General features: G+C 42.1%; 1 protein-coding gene across 1 annotated transcript in view; it reads left to right on the forward strand.

The window, feature by feature from the left end:
* Positions 1-20,146, forward strand: part of LOC103072726 (signal-induced proliferation-associated 1-like protein 1) — a gene marked incomplete at its 5' end in the record, with an annotated part of 89,937 nt that overhangs the window by 48,552 nt on the left and 21,239 nt on the right. Inside the window, 3 exons of the mRNA XM_007450288.1 lie at positions 1,909-2,351; positions 17,313-17,546; positions 18,548-18,713. Coding sequence (XP_007450350.1) covers positions 1,909-2,351; positions 17,313-17,546; positions 18,548-18,713 — 843 coding nt within the window. The remainder of the gene's footprint in view (positions 1-1,908; positions 2,352-17,312; positions 17,547-18,547; positions 18,714-20,146) is intronic.

The raw sequence follows: 20,146 nt of genomic DNA on the forward strand, positions 1-20,146 counted from the left end.
CCCGCGTCCCCTGCATCGGCAGGCGGACTCTCAACCACTGCGCCGCCAGGGAAGCCCGGGATTGATCCTTTTTCAAGGGGAGGAGATCTCTCACTTTGAAGTGAGGCAAGGTGGTCCTCCTGTGGCCCTCTCCCCGCAGCTGGTAAAGACACACACACAAGTCTTTTCTCTCCTTTTCTCTCCATCTCCACCAAGTATCTGAACTTCTGCCCCCCCCCTCACTTAAATGTTATTTTACTCAGATATCTTTTGAAATTGTATTTCTTTGGTTAGCCATAAAATGTTCTTTCTAAGCAACTGAGCCACTGTGCAACAGGGGTTCTGCCCACATTTTTTAAATTGAGAGATGATTCATGTACCACATATTCACATTATCATAACATTCCCACATTTAAAGTGTACCGTTTAGTGGTGTTTAGTACGGTCACAGAGTTTTGCAAGCAGCACCACGATCTAACTCCAGAACATTTTCATCACCCCAGGAAGAAACCTGTATCCTTAGGGAGTCACCCCACCTCTTCCATCCCCTCCAAGCCCTCGACAACTGGGAATCTACTTTCTATCTCTATAGATGTGCCTATTTGACATTTCATCTTATATGAACGGAATCACACAATATGTGGCCTTTTGTGTCTGACTTTTTTCACATAGCCTGTTTTCAAGGTTCATCCATGATAGCATGTATTAGTACTTTATGTCTTTTTATGACTGAATAATTGTGTGGATGTACCACATTTTTTTAATCCATTGATCAGCTGATGGACATGTGGATTGTTTCTACTTTTTGGCTATTATGAATAATGCTGCTATAAAATTCATGTAGAAGTCTTTGTATAAACATGGGTTTTCATTTCTCTTGAGTAGGATTGCAAAGGTTTTTCCACAGCAACTGCCGCAGTTTACATTCATACCAACAGTGCCCACCATCTTTATTGTCTGCTTTTCTTAATACAGCCATCCTAGTGTGTGTGAAGTGTTATTTCATTGTGGTTTTGATTTGCATTTCCCTAATGACTAATGGTATTGAGCATCCTTCCATGTGCTTGTTGGCCATTTGTATATCTTCTTTGGAGAAATGACTATTCAAATCCCTTGCCCATTTTTTTATTGGGTTATTTGAAACACAGAGGTTTTTAATTTTGATGAAGTCCAGTTTATCTATTTTTTTTTCTTATCATTTTTGTACTTTTGGTGGCATATCTAAGAAACCATTGCATAATCCAAGGTCATGAAGATGTATACCTATGTTTTCCTCTAAGAGTTTTATAGTTTTAGCCCTTACACTTAGGTCTTTGACTTTTTGAGTTTTCTTTTCTATGTGGTAAGGACCCAGCTTCATTCTGTTTTGCATGTGGATATCTAGTTACCCTAACACTGTTTGTTAAAAAGATTACCCCATTGAATTCTCTTGGCATCTCTGTGTAAGTTTACCTCTAAGCACTCCTTAGAAAGCTGTCTCCTAAATACATGCTATATGGGGACAGAAAAGATGTCTTTAAGAGAAAGTCTTGTATTCTGCCTCTATTTACTATGATCAATAGGGTCTTTCTAATGATAAGCCCTTTGGAAGTATCACTTTCTATTTTAAGATTAAGATATTAAAGACTTTAATGACAGTTTAGTTGTTTTTTTTTCTGATTAAAATTCTCTCAATACTATCAATACTTTAGCATAAGCCAAATAATGAAAAATGGATTCTAAAAAACTAAGTTTCTAGCACTGTCCGCCATGGAATCTTCTGAGTAGGTTTTTCCAGATACCTCCTGCCTTATTTTTGTGTTCACAGGAGTTTTTGTGTCTTGACAACTCTCTATTTAGACACATTTCACAGGGTCGTTCCCCCGTTATTTTCTCCCTTTTGTTCAAGAAGCCAAGCCTGTAGTTAAGGAAAGCCTGCTTCCCTTGCAGTCTGAGAGCCACTACTCAAGCCACTCCAGCAGCAATACCCTTTCCAGCAACGCATCAAGCGCCCACAGCGACGAGAAGTGGTATGACGGGGACCGCACCGAATCCGAGCTGAACAGCTACAACTACTTGCAAGGCACCTCCGCAGACAGCGGCATTGACACCACTTCCTACGGCCCTAGCCACGGGAGCACGGCCTCCCTGGGGGCGGCCACGTCGTCACCACGCTCGGGGCCGGGCAAGGAGAAAGTGGCCCCCCTGTGGCACAGTTCCAGTGAAGTCATCTCCATGGCAGATCGGACTTTAGATTCAGAGAGCCACGGCATGGACCGGAAAACTGAGTCCTCCCTGAGCTTGGACATCCATGCCAAGAGCCAGGCCGGCTCAAACCCTCTGACCAGGGAGAACAGCACGTTCAGTATCAATGACGCTGCTTCCCACACCAGGTAACTGCCCCTCCCTGCTGCCCCTCCCACTGGCCTCATCCCACTTCCCTTTGCTCAAGAGTGTATAAAGAAAGGGTTTTTTTTTTATTTTGGTTTGGTTTTTTTGCACAGTGACAGTTATTTTTATATATTTAATGCCTTTTATTTACCACCCAAATCCTTTATTCCTGCCATCCTAGTGCATTATTTAAAACTGTGGGAAAGGTTTGCAGATTTGTTCTTCATAGCTGTATTTGATTTTATAAAAACGTTCCTAGCTGCATACCAGCCTGAGAGAAGAATTTCGTCATGTGGCTTCCAGCTAGTGATAGAGAATATAGAATGGGACAGTCTTTGGAAGACATTAAAAGAAAATCTTGACCATATTTTTAAAAGGAAGGGGTCTTTTCCAAGACTATCATGGCATCATTTATGATGCTGAACGCATCTTTCACACTCTGCCTCTCTATCAGAGAACATCGCTTAGCCAGTGTTCGCATGGCAGTTTGTTTTCAGTAATTGGCTCCTGGCAGTCACGTGTTGGGGGGACGTGTCTAACAGGAAAGTGTAGCTAAAATTAGACACAGCCCGTCTACCTTTCAGAAGAGAAAAGTACACATTCCCCCGTATCCTTGGAGATCACGGTGATAGGCAAAGTAAATACTATTTTTCATTTCCTCCTTTGGATTTGAGCCTACAATCCAAAGTATAAGATCCTTTCTTTTAGGGAGGAAACATTCCATCACTCTCTTTTGGGGCCTGTTGATCTGTGTGGTGGTTTCTCCTTTTACCTTTAATTGTTGTCAGTCGTTGATCAGCTTGTATGATAGCATCCAACCTTGCTGTCTTCCAGGCTTCTTTTACTGTCATGCCCTCAAGAAAAGTAGCAGAGAAGTTGAGTTTAGTTTTACTTTCCAAACGGGAATCCAGGCACATAATCTGTCAGTAAACCCCAGGTAATCTTAATGAGAGAGGATATCCTTGACTTAATTTGGATTTAACTTGATAAGTTAAATATTCACTTCTCCCATTGTCTGTATTGTTATTGATAAGATTCGCAAGCTTCCCTTGCGTTTCCGAGTTTTATCTCTGTTTACCACTACCACATTGCAGTAATACACTACCGAATGTAAAATAGCTAGCTAGTGGGAAGCAGCCTGAACAGCACAGGGAGATCAGCGCTGTGCTTTGTGACCACCTAGAGGGGTGGGATAGGGAGGGTGGGAGGGAGGGAGACGCAAGAGGGAAGAGATATGAAAACATATGTATATGTATAACTGATTCACTTTGTTATAAAGCAGAAACTAACACACCATTGTAAAGCAATTGTACTCCAATAAAGATGTAAAAAAAAAAAAGTGATGGCCACAGGTCTGGAAACCCGCATGGCCTCCAAGCAGAAAGGCAACTGGGAAAGTCATCTCAGGATTCTTGGGTATCATGCATCCAGTTACATTTCCATAATTCAGAAAATAGAATGTTTGGTTCAAGTGGATTAAGGAAGTGTTTGGAAGACAGAAAGCCGGGCATCAAATACCATAATAATATAATATAGATGTAGAATCACTTGACGCAGAGTTGTGCCACTGGCTTGCTGTTTCTGGCACACCCACCATCTCATTAAGTATGGCCTGTGCACTGACCCAGAACAGTAGTTCCTCTGTGGTTTTCAGGTTTACCTTGACTCCTAGATTTGGTTTTCCATTCTTCATTTTGAAAGGAGAATGTCTTTTTCGAAATGATACTCCATCTGGGGATGTATCTCTGGTTTAATTTGATGGCAGAAGAAAGTCAGTCATAGAAGTCTTGTCTCAAATGGCATCACCACGGAGTAAAGTTGAAAAGAGCTGGGCCTCTGAAACCAAAGCACAAAACGTGGGCTGTGCCATCTCACACAGAAACTAACACACCATTGTAAAGCAATTGTACTCCAATAAAGATGTAAAAAAAAAAAAGTGATGGCCACAGGTCTGGAAACCCGCATGGCCTCCAAGCAGAAAGGCAACTGGGAAAGTCATCTCAGGATTCTTGGGTATCATGCATCCAGTTACATTTCCATAATTCAGAAAATAGAATGTTTGGTTCAAGTGGATTAAGGAAGTGTTTGGAAGACAGAAAGCCGGGCATCAAATACCATAATAATATAATATAGATGTAGAATCACTTGACGCAGAGTTGTGCCACTGGCTTGCTGTTTCTGGCACACCCACCATCTCATTAAGTATGGCCTGTGCACTGACCCAGAACAGTAGTTCCTCTGTGGTTTTCAGGTTTACCTTGACTCCTAGATTTGGTTTTCCATTCTTCATTTTGAAAGGAGAATGTCTTTTTCGAAATGATACTCCATCTGGGGATGTATCTCTGGTTTAATTTGATGGCAGAAGAAAGTCAGTCATAGAAGTCTTGTCTCAAATGGCATCACCACGGAGTAAAGTTGAAAAGAGCTGGGCCTCTGAAACCAAAGCACAAAACGTGGGCTGTGCCATCTCACAAATCTACCAAATCCCAGGGGATGTACAAAGTACCCTCTGAAAAGTCAGCACCTGGGCTTGCATTATCTGAATACGCTGACTGAGGCTGCCTGAAGGTCTTAAAGGATTATCCACATTTTCTGCTTCCAACTGACCATGCAGAAATCATTTAAATCATCATTTAGAAATAACTCTTCTGTTGAAAATCAAAGTTGCTAAGGAAGAATGTGGCCTTTCAGGGAGGATGGCCAGGCTTCCCACCCACTGATAGGTTTTGTCACATTCATTCGTGACTCTGGTAACGGGGATGCTTTGTGACTTCAATCTGTTGATCTTGGCAGAGTGAGCTGGATAATCAGAGCTTTAGCAGACTTCCTTTTCTGGAGGAAAGGGGGACTTAGCCACCAAATGCACATTGCTAGAGAAACTAAAATCACTGCAAATTAGAGCGTTTGTGTCCTCGGAAGACGGGAACAGCAATTAATGTGGAGATCTCTTGACAGTGCATAAAAGAGCTTATACCTGGGACTTGGTGACAAAGTCTAAATTACAGTGATTAAGTTCCACTGCGTATTTCTGCCTGGGCTGTGTTCCTCCTCCCTCTGTCCTCCAGTCTCCCTGTTGATGATTGTGCAGGGTTTTTTGTGGCCCCCCCATGAGAATTGCTTAATGTAGGTTGGTAGTTATATAGGGTTGTTCTATTCGGATGTCATTAAGAGGAACCATACACATTGAAAGCTTTCTACAATTAAAAAGTCTATTAATTGCTCTAAAGTGTTATTTCCTAAAATGTATTTTCTATGAAGCTTGGGAATTTAGGGAGAGATTTAAAAGAAAAAATTTTTTTTTGTAATGGCTGTTTCACTTTCAGGTGTTAAACCACTCAAAAAAATGATCTGTGGTGAACATAGGAGAAGTGAAGATAGTTCCAATTTTAGTATACTGTTACCAGCTGGGTTCATTTCTGTCTTAGAGTTCTGGCCTCAGAAGTAGGCAGTGTGTCCGTTTGTGTGGTGACCAAAGACTTCCTTAGCTTACAGAACTCTAGTCCTGCTGACCAGGGGCCATTGCTAATGGCAGAACTAGATTCAAGATCACATATTATAAAGCTAAAGGGAATTCCCTGGTGGCCCAGTGGTTAAGACTCCACACTTCCACTGCATGGGGAACTAAGGTCCCGCATGCCACACAGCGCTGCCAAAAAAAAAAAAAAAAAGCAAACAACCCACCTCAGTCTTGCACATATGCATCTTGTCTGTAACATCCTGACCTGACCTGTTCAGATGTCCAGACTTCTGCACCCACTCGTTACCAGCCGTTCTGCTGCTTCGTCTTGCTTCCTGTAGGCCCCCTCAGAGCTCTGGTGCCAATTAGTACCCACTTATGTGATCACATACACATTTTTACTACCCTCCAGTACAAAAGGACTTCTCATCCAATGTGTTCATCCTAAGCACCTGTGCATAGTATGCACCGCTGTGAGCGTAACAGATAGGTGCTCAATACACCAGCATTATAGGTGTTCAGTACATTTTGATGAACAAATAGGAATAAGTTCTTCCTTTCTGTTCCCACTTTTTGCCTGATGACTCAAGGTCCCTACTAATAAACCAGTTTGAAAATAGCATAAATCCTTAACTCCTGACTGCTCTGAAAAACTACACTACATTTCAAAGCTTACTGTATAGACCTGTCAATATTTGCACAGAGCTCTAGTGCTTTTATATACAAGTGTATGTATAAGAGTGTACCTAAAGTCCTTGTATGGCATGAGTTTTTAGTTAAGTCACTTCTATGTAAGATTTTTTAATCTGCAAAATATAACAGGGAGAGACTTTATAACAGCTTATCTACAAATATCAATATCTGCATATAAGTTGGTCAGTGTCTGACATTCACTAGAGGGGATGATTAAAGGCCAGGAAAAATGCCTGCCCACAGATGTTAGTACAGTTCAGTTTCATGAATGTGCTTTTTCTGGTTGACCTAATAGTTAACTATTCATGCCAGAAAAGCTGTACGTTTCTTGAGAGTAGGGGTGAAGGACTTCTTATATTCAGTTTACATGGAACAGTAAGGAATGCCTCAGGCTACTCTGGTGTACTGACTGTGTATGAGTGCCTGTGTGTGTGAGTGTGCGTGTGTGTGTGTGTTAGAGCTTGTGAGTTTAAATTTTGTTCTCTACCCTCTTTGGCACCCTGGGTGAAAAATAGGCCTTCCTTCTTTGTTTAGAAATTATTCTGTTGTCCTTATCTGTAATGTTTCCTCCTTAAATCTCTTCTGCCTGGGATCTTTTTAAATTGCTAATGATTAATTACCTCTTTTCTACATTTTTTTCTTAGGGTGAGACTGTTACTTTTCTGTGTTTTATGGACTAAGACTTTAAAGTGAAGTCTCTACAGTCCCCCAGGACTTCTCTCCAACATGTGGTTGGCTCCACTTGTCATATGTTTATGAATTGTTTTCATTGGTAATTTTTGCTTTGTGGTCCCGGACAGAGTGAATATTCGGGGTTCTATTTTATTTTGCTTTTACACATCAGGACTCCAGGTGATCTGGCCTAAGCTCTCTTGCCCCATTTCCATTTCTTCCAGCTTATGAAAGTGGGTGATGATTTTAGCCAGAACTTCGGTGATGTTCAACTTACCTCAAAGAGTGAATAATACGACGACTATGGTTGAAATTTCAACATTGAGAAAATGAGAGCTCTGTCAAGCCCCAGATGTCAGATTTCTTGATGCAGAGGTCACTGACAAAAAGTTTCTCATTATTTGATTCTGTGAAGCAACTAAAGCATTCATCCAGTCCATATAGAAAGCCCAAATTCTCCAAATGCCATTACATCGAAGACCAACAGGAATTCTGCAAGGACAGAGTCTCTATTCTTTGCCATATTTAAACCATCCTACTATACTACTAGGGTGAGAATTTATCCAATTGCTAAAAGAAGAGAAAGAATAATCTCAAGAAGAGATTCCATAATCTTTCTGAGTAATCTCAGTACTTAAGTCGCCTCCCTCTTCAAAATTTTGTCCTGTATCTACCTATCTGAAATTCCTCTAGCTGCAACTTAAATCTATGATTAAGAGAGAGAATAGTTTTTCTGAGCTGAGTCTTTTCTAAAGACTGAAGAAGATTTTTGAAGTCTAAGATTATGAAATTTGTAGATACCAACAAGTGGTGCCGTTAAAATAATTTAAGTGTGTGTGTGTGTGTGTGTGTGTGTGTGTGTGTGTGTGTGTGTGTGTGTGTGTGTGGTGACAGCCCTTCACCTCCAGGCAAGTCGAGAGAGAAATGTAGGGAGAATAGATTTGGATCCTGAAATCCAGGTTCAAGTCTCAGTTCTGTTGTGGACCAGCCATGTGGCCTTTGGCCAGTCCCGCCATTTTGCCGAGCTTGTCCCTTATCTGTAACTTAAAAGTACCTAGTCCCCTTACTAAATGATTGTTGTTTTTATACGTTTGTTGAGAATTTTAAAAAATGTTATCAAAGGTATTGCAAACTGTAAATGTCCTTTTTCTGTCATTTCCTTTTATAAGCACTCCATCACTCAGTGTAGTTATCTAGCTACTTTTCCTTCAACAAACATGTATCTCCCAAGAAACTTTGCTTCTCGAGTTTCCTGCTTTGTTTTCTTTATCCTTTTTAGATGCCACATCTGGACGTGACACTTTTCTCAGCTATGCCTAATAGAATGATAATATTCATAGTTATCTTGTTAGCTCCCTGTTAACTCACTCTGCATTGCAGACTTGTTCAGCTTGAGGTCCACAGTGACCCCTGAGGTCTCTTCTGCTGGCTAGGCCTAGCCACTCATTTCCCTATGCTTTATGCATTCGTGTGCCCTTGTACTTATTAAATATCTCCCTCTTATAGATGAACAGTCTTCTTTACTGCAGTCACTTGGATATCCCTTTTGCCAGCTTCATCATTCCTGCCTCACTTCTTTTTCCCCCAGTCCTTTAGAATTAGTATCTTCTGAAGCTCTCCTACATTGTAGAGCCAGAATTGGACCTAACTGGCTAGTGCTGCACACAGTGGGAGGAGTCGTCCTTAATCATTATCCTCCGCATTATCTGTCACCCGCAGGCTTATTTGTTATCTGTGCTCGTAATCACAGGAAACCCATCAGTTCCCCTCCCCTTGGCATCAGGCCAGCATTCAGCCTTTGGGCAGATTTTGCCACAAGTCATTTGACAAGTGACTAATTGCTGCTCTCCCCCTCCTGAAAATACCATCCCAGCCGGTCTAAAATCCGTCCCTCTGTGTTGTGCCTGAATAGTGGTGACTCCAGGTGTTCCCTTCAGCAGCTCTCGGTGGCACGGAGAGTGGCTGGCAGATGTCTTCGGTAGGGGGCGGTGGCCTCATTGATGATGAAGAAATTGCGGAACAGTTTCCCAGGCCCTCATAGCTTCAGCACTTGCGGCTTTGACTCTTAACATGCAGGCTGCCCTGTCCTGTGGGGTTCATCCCTTTGCAAGGTCGGCAAGCAGGTATAGCTCCTCCTCTGCAAAGCGGCCCCCGCCGTGACTGGTGTCCTTTTTGGAAACTAGTCATCTAGCATCGTCTCCTATAAAGTTTTACCACAGCTGGGAATGTAAATAACCAGGTTGCAGCACATTTGGTTCATGGTTTCATTTGAGCAACAGGTCAGGATGAGAAGTTTGGACAGATTCAGACTGTCCCAAGTTCTCAGATGCCCCGTTGCCTCTTCTCTGTTTATATGATGAATCATGCATATGTGTGTGTGCCCTCTCTTCCTTTTCAAAATTCATGTCCTGTAAACCCTAGTGTTCAGAGCAGCACTGTTTACCATAGCCAAGATATGAAGCAACCTAAGTGTCCATTGACAGAGGAATGGATAGAGAAGATGTATACTACATAATTGAATATTACTCAGCCATAAAAAAGAATGCAGCAACATGGATGGACCTAGAGATTATCATACTAAGTGACGTAAGTCAGACAAAGACAAATACCATATGATATCACTTACATGTGGAATCTTATAAAATGATACAAGTGAACTTATTTACAAAACAGGAAGAGGCTCACAGACAAAACAATTTTACGGTTACCAAAGGGGAAAGGGTAGGGAGGGATAAATTAGGAGTTTGGTATTAACAGATACACACTACTATATATAAACTAGATAAACAAGAAGGACCTACTGTATAGCACAGGGAACTATATTCAATATCTTGTAATACCTGTAATGGAAAAGAATCTGAAAAGGGATATATATATATATAAACTGAATCACTTTGCTATACACTTGAAACTAATACAACACTGCAAATTAACTCTAGTTCGATAAAAAGAAATTTTTTTTAATTCATGTCCTGGAATGACCAAAGGAATCAAAGGTTGGTCCATTTTTAGGAAAGGGGAAATGCCCTATACTTCATGTAAGAAAGAAAGCTAGTGTCTCTTCGTGTGGAATCCAGGAACACCCTGATTAAATTCTTAGTGCTTCCAGTTTAGCCATACTCACAGCTAAACTCACTTTTTTCTACAGATAGAAAAGTAGCAGATACTGCACTTGTCATTTCCTAACATATCTATTGCTCGTCTCTTTTTGTTCTGTATTATTGGCTTCTTACACAGTTCCTGGGGAGAGATTTAATTTGCCATGTGTACAACTAAATTGCCGCCTATTGAATTAACATGAAATCTCCAGGATAATGAAACAGCTCAGCCACACAGTTCCCCTTTGAAAGTATGAAGCTGACAACTTCATTTCGGTTGTTTTGTAATTAAAGCCACTCAGACATTATTTGGGTAAGTGTGTATGTGCTGGTCCCTCCAAGTAGTTCAAGGCCAGCAGGTGGGTCAGCTTCAAGGAGCGCCACCCTCCTGCGCCCCCAACACACACACACACACACACACACGCACGCACACACACGCACATACACACACAGCTGGGCCGGGGGAGGGGGCCACAGAGGAAGGAGGAGACAATCCATTGTGGAGTGAGAAGAGGTGAGGGGCTAATGCAGTAGTTCTTAAGCTCTAGGGAACGTGAGAACCCTTTGGGGGTTTGTTAAAATACACATTTCTGGGGCTCCAGGAGATGGGACGTGAGCCAAGGAATCATTTTTTACATCAGCACTTGCAGGTGACCAAGGTTCATGGCTGCAGAAACACTGCTCTGATGCCTTCCCCTTCTTGATCTTGACTGTGTGAAGCTGGATTTTGATGAAGTCATAACAATATGATAATTCACCTAGATTCGAGCAGTTCTCAATGGATGTGCACGCTTCTGGGAGATTTTTGCCAACATACACAACTCAGGCGCCACCCCAACTCTGTCAAATTAAAACCTCTGGAATTAGGGCCTAGGGATGTGTATTTTTAAAGCTCCCAGGTGATCCTCCTGTGACAGTCGAATTAGGGGACAGGTGAACAAGCTAAAGTGCTCACCTTCGTGCTGTGAGTCGTACACAGTAAAGAAGGAAGAACCACCAATGCATTAGTCATTTGTTTTTGCTTTTACCACTGTTCCCAAATCTAATCAATTGTTAAGTAGTGCTGTCCTTGATTATAACCATTAGTGAACAAAAGTGTGCTGGCATTTCACACCTGGGAGCTAGTGTCAGCTGCCCTGTTCACAGCTAAAACCAATAATCAGGGTCTGTGGTCACAGATAAAACCAATAATTGGGGTCTATGGATAATTAAGCATTTATCCTTTTAAGAATACACTTGTAAACAGAAGCATACTCTGTAGATTTAATTATTTCTTGCAGTAAAAAGAAAGCAACATCCAGTTTTAAATAGAGTATGAGTAAAATACACTATCTTTGTGCACAACTCTCCCTTGCATTTAAAACAGATGGCTAATTTGTCATTTATTTGACAGTTTCCTTCATCAAATATTGCATGCCTCCAATGGCCAGGGACTATTCTAAGCAGGGAGAATATAGTAGTGAACAAAACAGTCAAAAATTTCAGCCCTCATGGAGCTTACATTTAAACTGGGGGAGACAAATGATAAACAAGATAAAGAAATTAAATATATAGTGAGCTTTGTAAATACTAAAGAGAATCCCGCTGTGCAATAAATATCTTACTGAGAATCTACTGTATTCTGGCATTGTTAAATATACAAAGATACCCCTGCCTTCAAAGAGTTTTATCATCTAGTACAAAACCTATTAAATGCCTCTCAGGGAAATAATGGTAGTAATTTAATTTACATAGGAAGGAAAGAGCTCCAGAAACTGTATACGCTGTATACTTTATTCTTGCCTTTGATGTTTCTAAGCCTTTTCCATAACGCTCCCTCTTATGCAGTACATACATTATGACTAAAAGCAGCATAGCTGTTTCCTAAAACATGGAGGAAAGATTTGTAAATTAACAGACTGCAATTTACTGTGTTTTCTCGTGGTTAATTATTTCTATTTTGACCAAACATTTAGTCTTTGAAAGAACCAGGGTTTTGAATACCAATGTTATCACATCAAGATACTTATTGATGAGAAATGTAAAATATGAGCAGTCAAATGTACCTCTGGTACAGTGGTTTTTAGGGTCTGAGTCAGGGCCATTGCATCACCTGGGAACAAGTTAGAAGTGCAAATTCTCATGTACCCCATCCCACCCAAGCTCCCGAATCAATCTCTGGGTTGAAGCACCACAATGTGTATCTTAACATGCTGATGAGGAAGAATGGCTTGAGTCATTCAAACACACGTTACTCACTTGTGGATACCAGTCAAGGCAGGTGAAGCAAGCACGTGATTATCCAAGATGAGAGGTGAGTACATTAGACCCTAATTTGTTGTTTTTCACTTAATTGGCATCTGCTTCAGACACTAACCAGGGTTGAAGCTTGAGACATCTCCACATCTGGGCTACAAATGTGTATGAGGTAGGTATAGCTGGGTGAAAAAAATCTGCAAACTAAGGATTAGGTCTTGTCGCTAAGTAACAAATAGCTGCAAACCTGTCACATGCTTTTAAAGTATCCCAAAGGCTGCACTCTTAGTATTTCAGAAGCTTCTCTGGGTTGATGCTCCCTGTGCTGATAATGCATTTGCTGTTAACCTGGGTCTCTGGTGTTACTGTCTGTGGGCTTGTCTGCCTCTATCTTTGTGTCTCTCCCTGCTTTTTTCTTTTTGGTTCGCCTTTCCACTTTTAGTCTCTATTCTGTAACAGAGACCTACTATTATTTTGTTCTTATTGGTTTATCAATAATAAACTACACTAATGGAAGAGTTCTGCATTCTCTTAATTGTATTTATTTTTTTTGGCATCGCCCCGTGGCAGGTGGGACCCTAGTTCCCCAACCAGAGATTGCACCCGTGTACCCTGTAGTGGAAGCGGGGAGTCTTAACCACTGGACCACCAGGGAAGTCCCATTCCCTTAATTTTCAAAGCAAACAAATGGGATATCTGTTATCAAGGGGTAAAAACTAAATGAGATAGCATTGCTTTTAAAGTTATGTTGCCCTTTGAGGTTTTGTGAGGAGGTCTTTTCTTTCCCCTTCTCCCTAGATAGAAAAATCTTTGGGGGAAAATTGTTAGAGGGATTATTAGGGTATGGCTAGTCATTTTTTTTTTTTTTTTTTTTTAATTAATTTATTTTTGCTGTGTTGGGTCTTCGTTTCTGTGCGAGGGCTTTCTCTAGTTGTGGCAAGTGGGGGCCACTCTTCATCGCGGTGCGCGGGCCTGTCTCTATCGCAGCCTCTCTTGTTGCGGAGCATAGGCTCCAGACGCGCAGGCTCAGTAGTTGTGGCTCACGGGCCTAGTTGCTCCGCGGCATGTGGGATCTTCCCGGACCGGGGCCCGAACCCGTGTCTCCTGCATCGGCAGGCAGATTCTCAACCACTGCGCCACCAGGGAAGCCCTAGTCATTTTTTAAGTTATATTTTCTATGAAGTTTGAACCTGGTTCCTCCTTCTTTTTTTTTTTTTTTTTTTTTTTTGCAGTATGCGGGCCTTTCACTGTTGTGGCCTCTCCCATTGCGGAGCACAGGCTCCAGACGCGCAGGCCCAGCGGCCATGGCTCACGGGCCTAGCCGCTCCGCGACATGTGGGATCTTCCCAGACCGGGGCATGAACCTGTGTCCCCCGCATCGGCAGGCGGACTCTCAACCACTGCGCCACCAGGGAAGCCCTGGTTCCTCCTTCTTAGTTACAGAAATAAAGGAGATGGTTATATTTAATCTGAAGTGTTAGACCCAGTTAGTGTGGAAAACCCTCGCGATCACCTTTGCCCTGTGTCCTATTCCTTCCCCGACACTCTGTCCCCCTCTCTCCAGTCTTTGCAAAGCCTCAGGGACTGATGTGGCCTTCTTTCAGGTCATCCATTTTTGCTTTGTTTTTGTGGGTGTGTTTTCATTAAAGTATAACATGCGTACAAAAAAAGGCACAGGTCATAAATATACACTGGGTTGGGTTTTCTCAAAGTGAACTTCCCATGTCATCGCTATCCACATCAAGAACTGGAACTTGACCAGTATCCAGACACCATTCCTCCTACATGCCCGCCCACCCAGTCACCTCCCCCTCCTCCCCAAGTGAACACAATCCTGAATCCTAAGTCATACACTCATTTTGCCTATTTGGGGGCTTTGTGTAAGTGGAATCATCCCATATGTATTACTCTGTGTCTGGTGTCTTTAAGTCAACATTATGTTGGGGAGATTCATCCCTGTGTTGCAAGTAAGTAGCATTCGTTTATTTTCATTGCTGTATTATACTTCAATTGTGAGAACACACCACAATTTGTTTATCCACTCTACTGTTGATGAGCATTGGAGTATTTCCAGTTTGGAGATAATACAGGTTCTTGTACATGTCCTTTGGTACATGTATACATGCACTTCTTTTCAGTATATACCTAGGAGTGAAATTGCTTGCATAGGATTTACACATATTCAACTTCAGCAGAGACTGTGAACCAGTTTGCCAAAGTGGTTGTAACAAGTACCCACCTGCAGTGTGTGAGTTGCTTCCCATCCTTCCTAGCACTTGATATTGTCTTTTTAATTTTAGCTGTTCTGGTAGGCGTATAGTGGTCCCTCTTTGTGGCTTTAATTTGCATTTTCTTGATAACTGATAATGTTGAGCACCAATGTTTAATGGTTTTCAGATATCTTCTTTTGTGAACTTCCTTTCCAGATCTTTGCCCATTTTTCTGTTGGGTTGTCTGTCTTGTTAATTTGTGGAAGTTAGTTATGTATGGACAGGAGCCCCTTGTTGGATATATGTTTTACATATATTCTCTTTGTCTTTTGATGAATGGTTCTTAATTTTAATGGGGTTCAATCATTTCCTTTACGATCCTATTAAAGAAATCTCTGCCTGTATCATAAAGATGTTCTTCCATGTTACACTCCAGAATCTTTAGATCTAAATTTAAATATACAGCCCATCTGGAATTGAATTTTATGTAAGGTTTGAGGTGGAGTTCAAGATTCATTTTCAGATGTGTGTATATGTGTGTGTGTGTGTGTATGTATGTATGTACATGTGTGTATATATATATTGTACATGTATGTATGCACACACATATAAAATCTCTGGACCATTAGGGTTTTTTGTTGTTGTTGTATTTTGTTTTGATTTTTTGCTTATTTTTTTATAATGAACTTTTCTATTTTAGAATAGTTTTTGATTTCCAGAAAAGTTGCAGAGATAGTACAGAGAGTTCCCATGTACCCTTTACCCGTTTTTTCCTGTTCTCATCACCTTATGTCACTATAATACATTTGTCATAGCTAAGGAATCAATGTTGATGCATTCTTATGAACTAAAGTCCATACTTTATTCAGAGCAGGACCATTAGATTTTGACCAGTGGAAGTGCTAGTGAGGCATGCTTTGAGACCACGTCCTGTTAACTAAACCTTCAGTAACAAAGTCCCCTGGAGTGACCTGTCTTTGGTCTAAGCCTAAGCTGGAAAACTCAGCAGGGCTGAAGTGGTGTGACCGTAGGTCCCATGAGATCACTGGGAAGGAAGTATGGAAATCCTGCAGTTAAAGGCCCTCTAGGTTTGTTGTTAGCTTAAACTCTCATCTCTAGTTTATTTAAAATTCTGCCTGAGTTTTAAAGGTACAATGAGTGGTCTTCTCCTTGAGTCCTACAGGACTTTAGTTTTGTAATTTCTAACCAAAGTTTAAAATACATTGGTGATGAACAGTTTTTTATTTTTAATCACCATGCCTAATATTACATCCCCAGGACTTATTTATCTTATAACTAGAAGTTTGTACCTTTTGAACTCTCTAGCCATTTCACCCACCCTCCAGCCTCCACCTTTGACAACTACTCTGTATCTAGGAGTTTGGTTTTCTAATTTTTTGAGGAACCTCCATACTGTTTCCCATAATGGCTGCACCAATTTACATTCCTACCAACAGTGCACGAGGGTTCCCTTTTCTCCACATCTTTGCTCACACTTGTTATTTCTTATCTTTTTGATAATAGCTATTCTAACAAGTGTGAGGTCTCATTATAGTTTAGATTTGCATTTCCTTGATGATGAGTGATGTTGAGCATCTTTTCATGTACCTCTTGGCCATTTGTATGTCTTCTTTGGAAAAATGTCTATTCAAATTTTCTCCCCAATTTTTTTTATTCGGATTGTTTGCTTTTTTTGTTACTATGTTGTATGAGTGCTTTATATATTTTGGATATTAACCCCTTATCAGATACATGATTTGCACATATTTTCTCCCGTTCAGTAAGTTGCCTTTTTATTTTGTTGATGGTTTCCTTTGCTACACAGAAGCTTTTTGGTTTGATGTAGTCCCTCTTGTTTATTTTTGCTTTTGTTGCCTTTGCTTTTGGTGTCAAATCCAAAAAATCACTGTCAAGGAGCTTACTTGCCTATGTTTTCTTCTAGCTAGGAGTTTTACGGTTTCAGGTCTTACATTCAAGTCTTTAATCCATTATGAGTTAACCTTTGTGTATGTTGTAAGGTAATGGTCCAGGTTAATCTGATAAACAGCTTCGTAGAGAGTCAATGTTACTGATAGATGCCATGGGGAAGGAGACCTCAAGGTTCCCCTTTGGCCTTGGACGTGAGTGTGTAGAGAGCTCTATGGCTGATCCAGTCTTGTCTCCCCTCTTCAGCTCGGGCCTGGGGAATGTCACCATGACCCTTAGCTCTGAGGAAGGGAGGACAGAGAGCCCTTGATACCTCCAGACCTTTTACTGCCGGCTCCCCCCTACGACTTGCCCCTGCTAGACTTCACCGTCACAAACTTCAGCGGTGCTAGCATACTTCAAAGTGTCCCTGACTGCCTTAACTATTTTTACTTTTCAACTTAAAGTGCAGAATAAGCCCCTGTCACCATCTTTCACTTTGACAGCAGACATTTAAATTAAAGCAAGAAAGCAAGGAAGGCCAGCCAGCCCCATTAATATTTTATGAAATATTCATTGTTCTTTAACCTGGCCATAACCCCTGTCCTGGACGACGCTTTTATAGCTGACATACTGACCCCAGGATGCACACACGCCCACGCGCCGTTTTGTCTCTGTCCTGCTTCTCCTCAGTACCCTGAGCTCCCGACACTCTGCCAGCCCAGTTGTCTTCACCAGTGCCAGAAGTTCACCAAAAGAAGAACTGCATCCTGCCACCTCCTCGCAGCTCGTTCCTTCCTTCTCATCTTCCTCCTCCTCCGGTCCTAGGACTTTCTACCCTCGCCAGGGCGCTACTAGCAAGTACCTAATTGGATGGAAGAAACCCGAAGGAACCATAAACTCTGTGGGATTTATGGACACAAGAAAGTAAGGATTCTTTTGCTTCTCTTGCTGGGTTTTGTTTGTTTGTTTTTGCGGTACGCGGGCCTCTCACTGTTGTGGCCCCTCCTGTTGCGGAGCACAGGCTCTGGATGCACAGGCTCAGCGGCCATGACTCATGGGCCCAGCCGCTCTGCGGCATGTGGGATCTTCCCGGACTGGGGCACGAACCCATGTCCCATGCATCGGCAGGCGGACTCTCAACCACTGCGCCACCAGGGAAGCCCTCTTGCAGGGTATTTTGCTTTTAACATGACAGAGAACAGAAAAGCTTGGGGCAATTTCCTGCAAGAGAGGAGGCCAGCCTAGGGTCTGGGAAGAGGGTGGTTTGGTAGGGAGATTTTTTTTTCCCCTAAGTGCAACTTGTCTTAAATTGTTTCTTTGACACATTCCTTAAATAAGATAGATTGCAAAACATTCAGATTTGAGAATCTTAAGTCTCCTAGGAAAGAGTATGTCTGAAGAACAAACTTCAGAATAATCGCCCCTCTGGTGCTAAGACCACACTTGTCCCTTTGATGCTATTAATCACAGCCTTCCCCTGCAATTCCTAAATGGGCCAGGAGGCATCAGAGGGACTGTTAGAAAGTAAGTGACCACCTCTGAACATAGAGAACTTTTTGACAAAGTAGTACAGCAAAAAAATAAGTGATTCAGTCAATGACTTTTTGTTTGTACAAAGATTGCATTTGGGATTCATACCCTGTAGGCTTTTATTAATAAGTCTGTTGCTAATTTTGGCTTAATGGAGTTAATAGTTTTCCTATGAAAGAGTGATTTATTCTTCAGGCTTTTTATTTTGTATTTCAAATTGGTCTTGTTTCTCTAACAAGCATTTATCTGAGTAGATTCTAATGTAATTGAACAGAAGTGATTCTCCTTTTCTCCCCTTTAATAGCTCTCCATTGACTTACTTCTTTCAGAGCCCATCGTGCCCTTGAGTCAACCTTGTCGACTTAACTTCTACCCTCTCCTCCCCTTCTTTCAAGGCGTCATCAGAGTGATGGCAATGAAATAGCCCACACCAGGCTGCGTGCCTCAACCAGGGACCTCCGGGCATCCCCAAAGCCAACCTCCAAGTCCACCATTGAGGAGAATCTCAAGAAACTCATCAATCTGGAAAGCCCAACTCCTGAATCCCAGAAGAACTTTAAGGTACAGGGTAGAACTTGGGGTAAATAGCAGTTAGAGAGAGACCGAACGGGGCAGTTGAACCCTCCAGGAAGTGGTGGTTCCAGGCTCCTCTTCATCAGACCCCACTTCCCGCCATCACCTGACTGTCCCAGTAATTGGTTCACATGTTTTCCAGATGCTGTGTCCCTGCAGCCACATCTCTTGAGTCGTGTTTATATTAACCTGTCCCTACCCCCATGGCTTTTTTTCTTCCAGTGTATCCTACTTACAGTGCACAGGCTACACTTTCTTGACATTATTACTCAGATGACATTGCTTCTCAGAACTCTGCCGAGACACCCATGGCTCCCTTGTCAGACAGAAAGTTTTCTGAAAGGGCTTTAGTGCCTTCTGTCCGAAGGGTCCTCGTCCTCCTTCCGCAGTAGCCCCCAGTGTGTTTCCTGCCCTGTGTGTGTCCACAGCACCCTGCACTCTGGCCTTGCCTCTGCCCCCTGCCCCTGGCCAGGCAGACCTACCAGCCATACACTGCATGCTGTTTAGTCCAGCAAACGTAAGTCCGCACGTTTACCTTCAGAACTTTCCAGATTCTCTTCACTTTGTAAACCCTTCTCTCCACTCTCAGAATTCCAGACTAGAAATGCCTTCTCTGGAGCCCAGCCACCCTCCCTGTCAAGTCCCAAGAACTTGCTCAGAGTTGGTGGGTATGTTGGTGGCCAGACTCCTGCATGACCACGAGGAAGGGTTTGTTCTGCTCACCTCAGCTTGGAGGACCCTTGAAGCTCACCTAAGGCTCTCTGCTTTCTTGTCCTCTAAAATGTGCAGTCTCACGCTCCCAGGCTCAGAGCTAGTGTTGGCTTAGCTGGGCCCAAAGATGTTTCACGCCAAGCGTTTGATATTCCTGTCTGCAGTGTACCGGGTGGCCCCAAGAGAAGGGAGTCCAACCCCCAGAAGGTCATGGCTACAAACTTTAATGTTTTCTGTTCTCTGTGTTCTTAGTTAAATGATTTGTAGTCTCTTGGAAGTGACTAGAAAGCTTAATTTAAGAAGACCTTTGAGAACTGATTGAAAATGGAAGCTGACATATTTCCTTAACCACTCACCATCCTCAAACTGTGATCAGAGGGTGAGAGACATGCCCAGCTGGATGAGCTGTGTGGTCTTGTCTCATCCAGGCTTTCTCTTCACCATTCTAGTTTATGTGCACACGTACATGCCTCTGTGTATGCGTGTGCCACACGTGTGTGTGCGTCTTCCTTCAGACAGGTCAGATATACCTCCTAAACTTACAAATCAACATTTACAGAGATGAAATGTGCTCCAAAGACCATTCTGGAGTTTTGCTGAGAAATCAATGAGTTATAAACATTAACATCATAAATCATTTTAAAGACTTGCCATTCTGGACTTCTGTAATTTCTCTTTTATAAGCCAGCACTTAACAGTTCTGACTCATC

This window comes from Lipotes vexillifer, unplaced genomic scaffold (assembly GCF_000442215.2).
Source record: "Lipotes vexillifer unplaced genomic scaffold, Lipotes_vexillifer_v1.1 scaffold2006, whole genome shotgun sequence".
NCBI classification, from domain to species: Eukaryota; Metazoa; Chordata; class Mammalia; order Artiodactyla; family Lipotidae; genus Lipotes; species Lipotes vexillifer.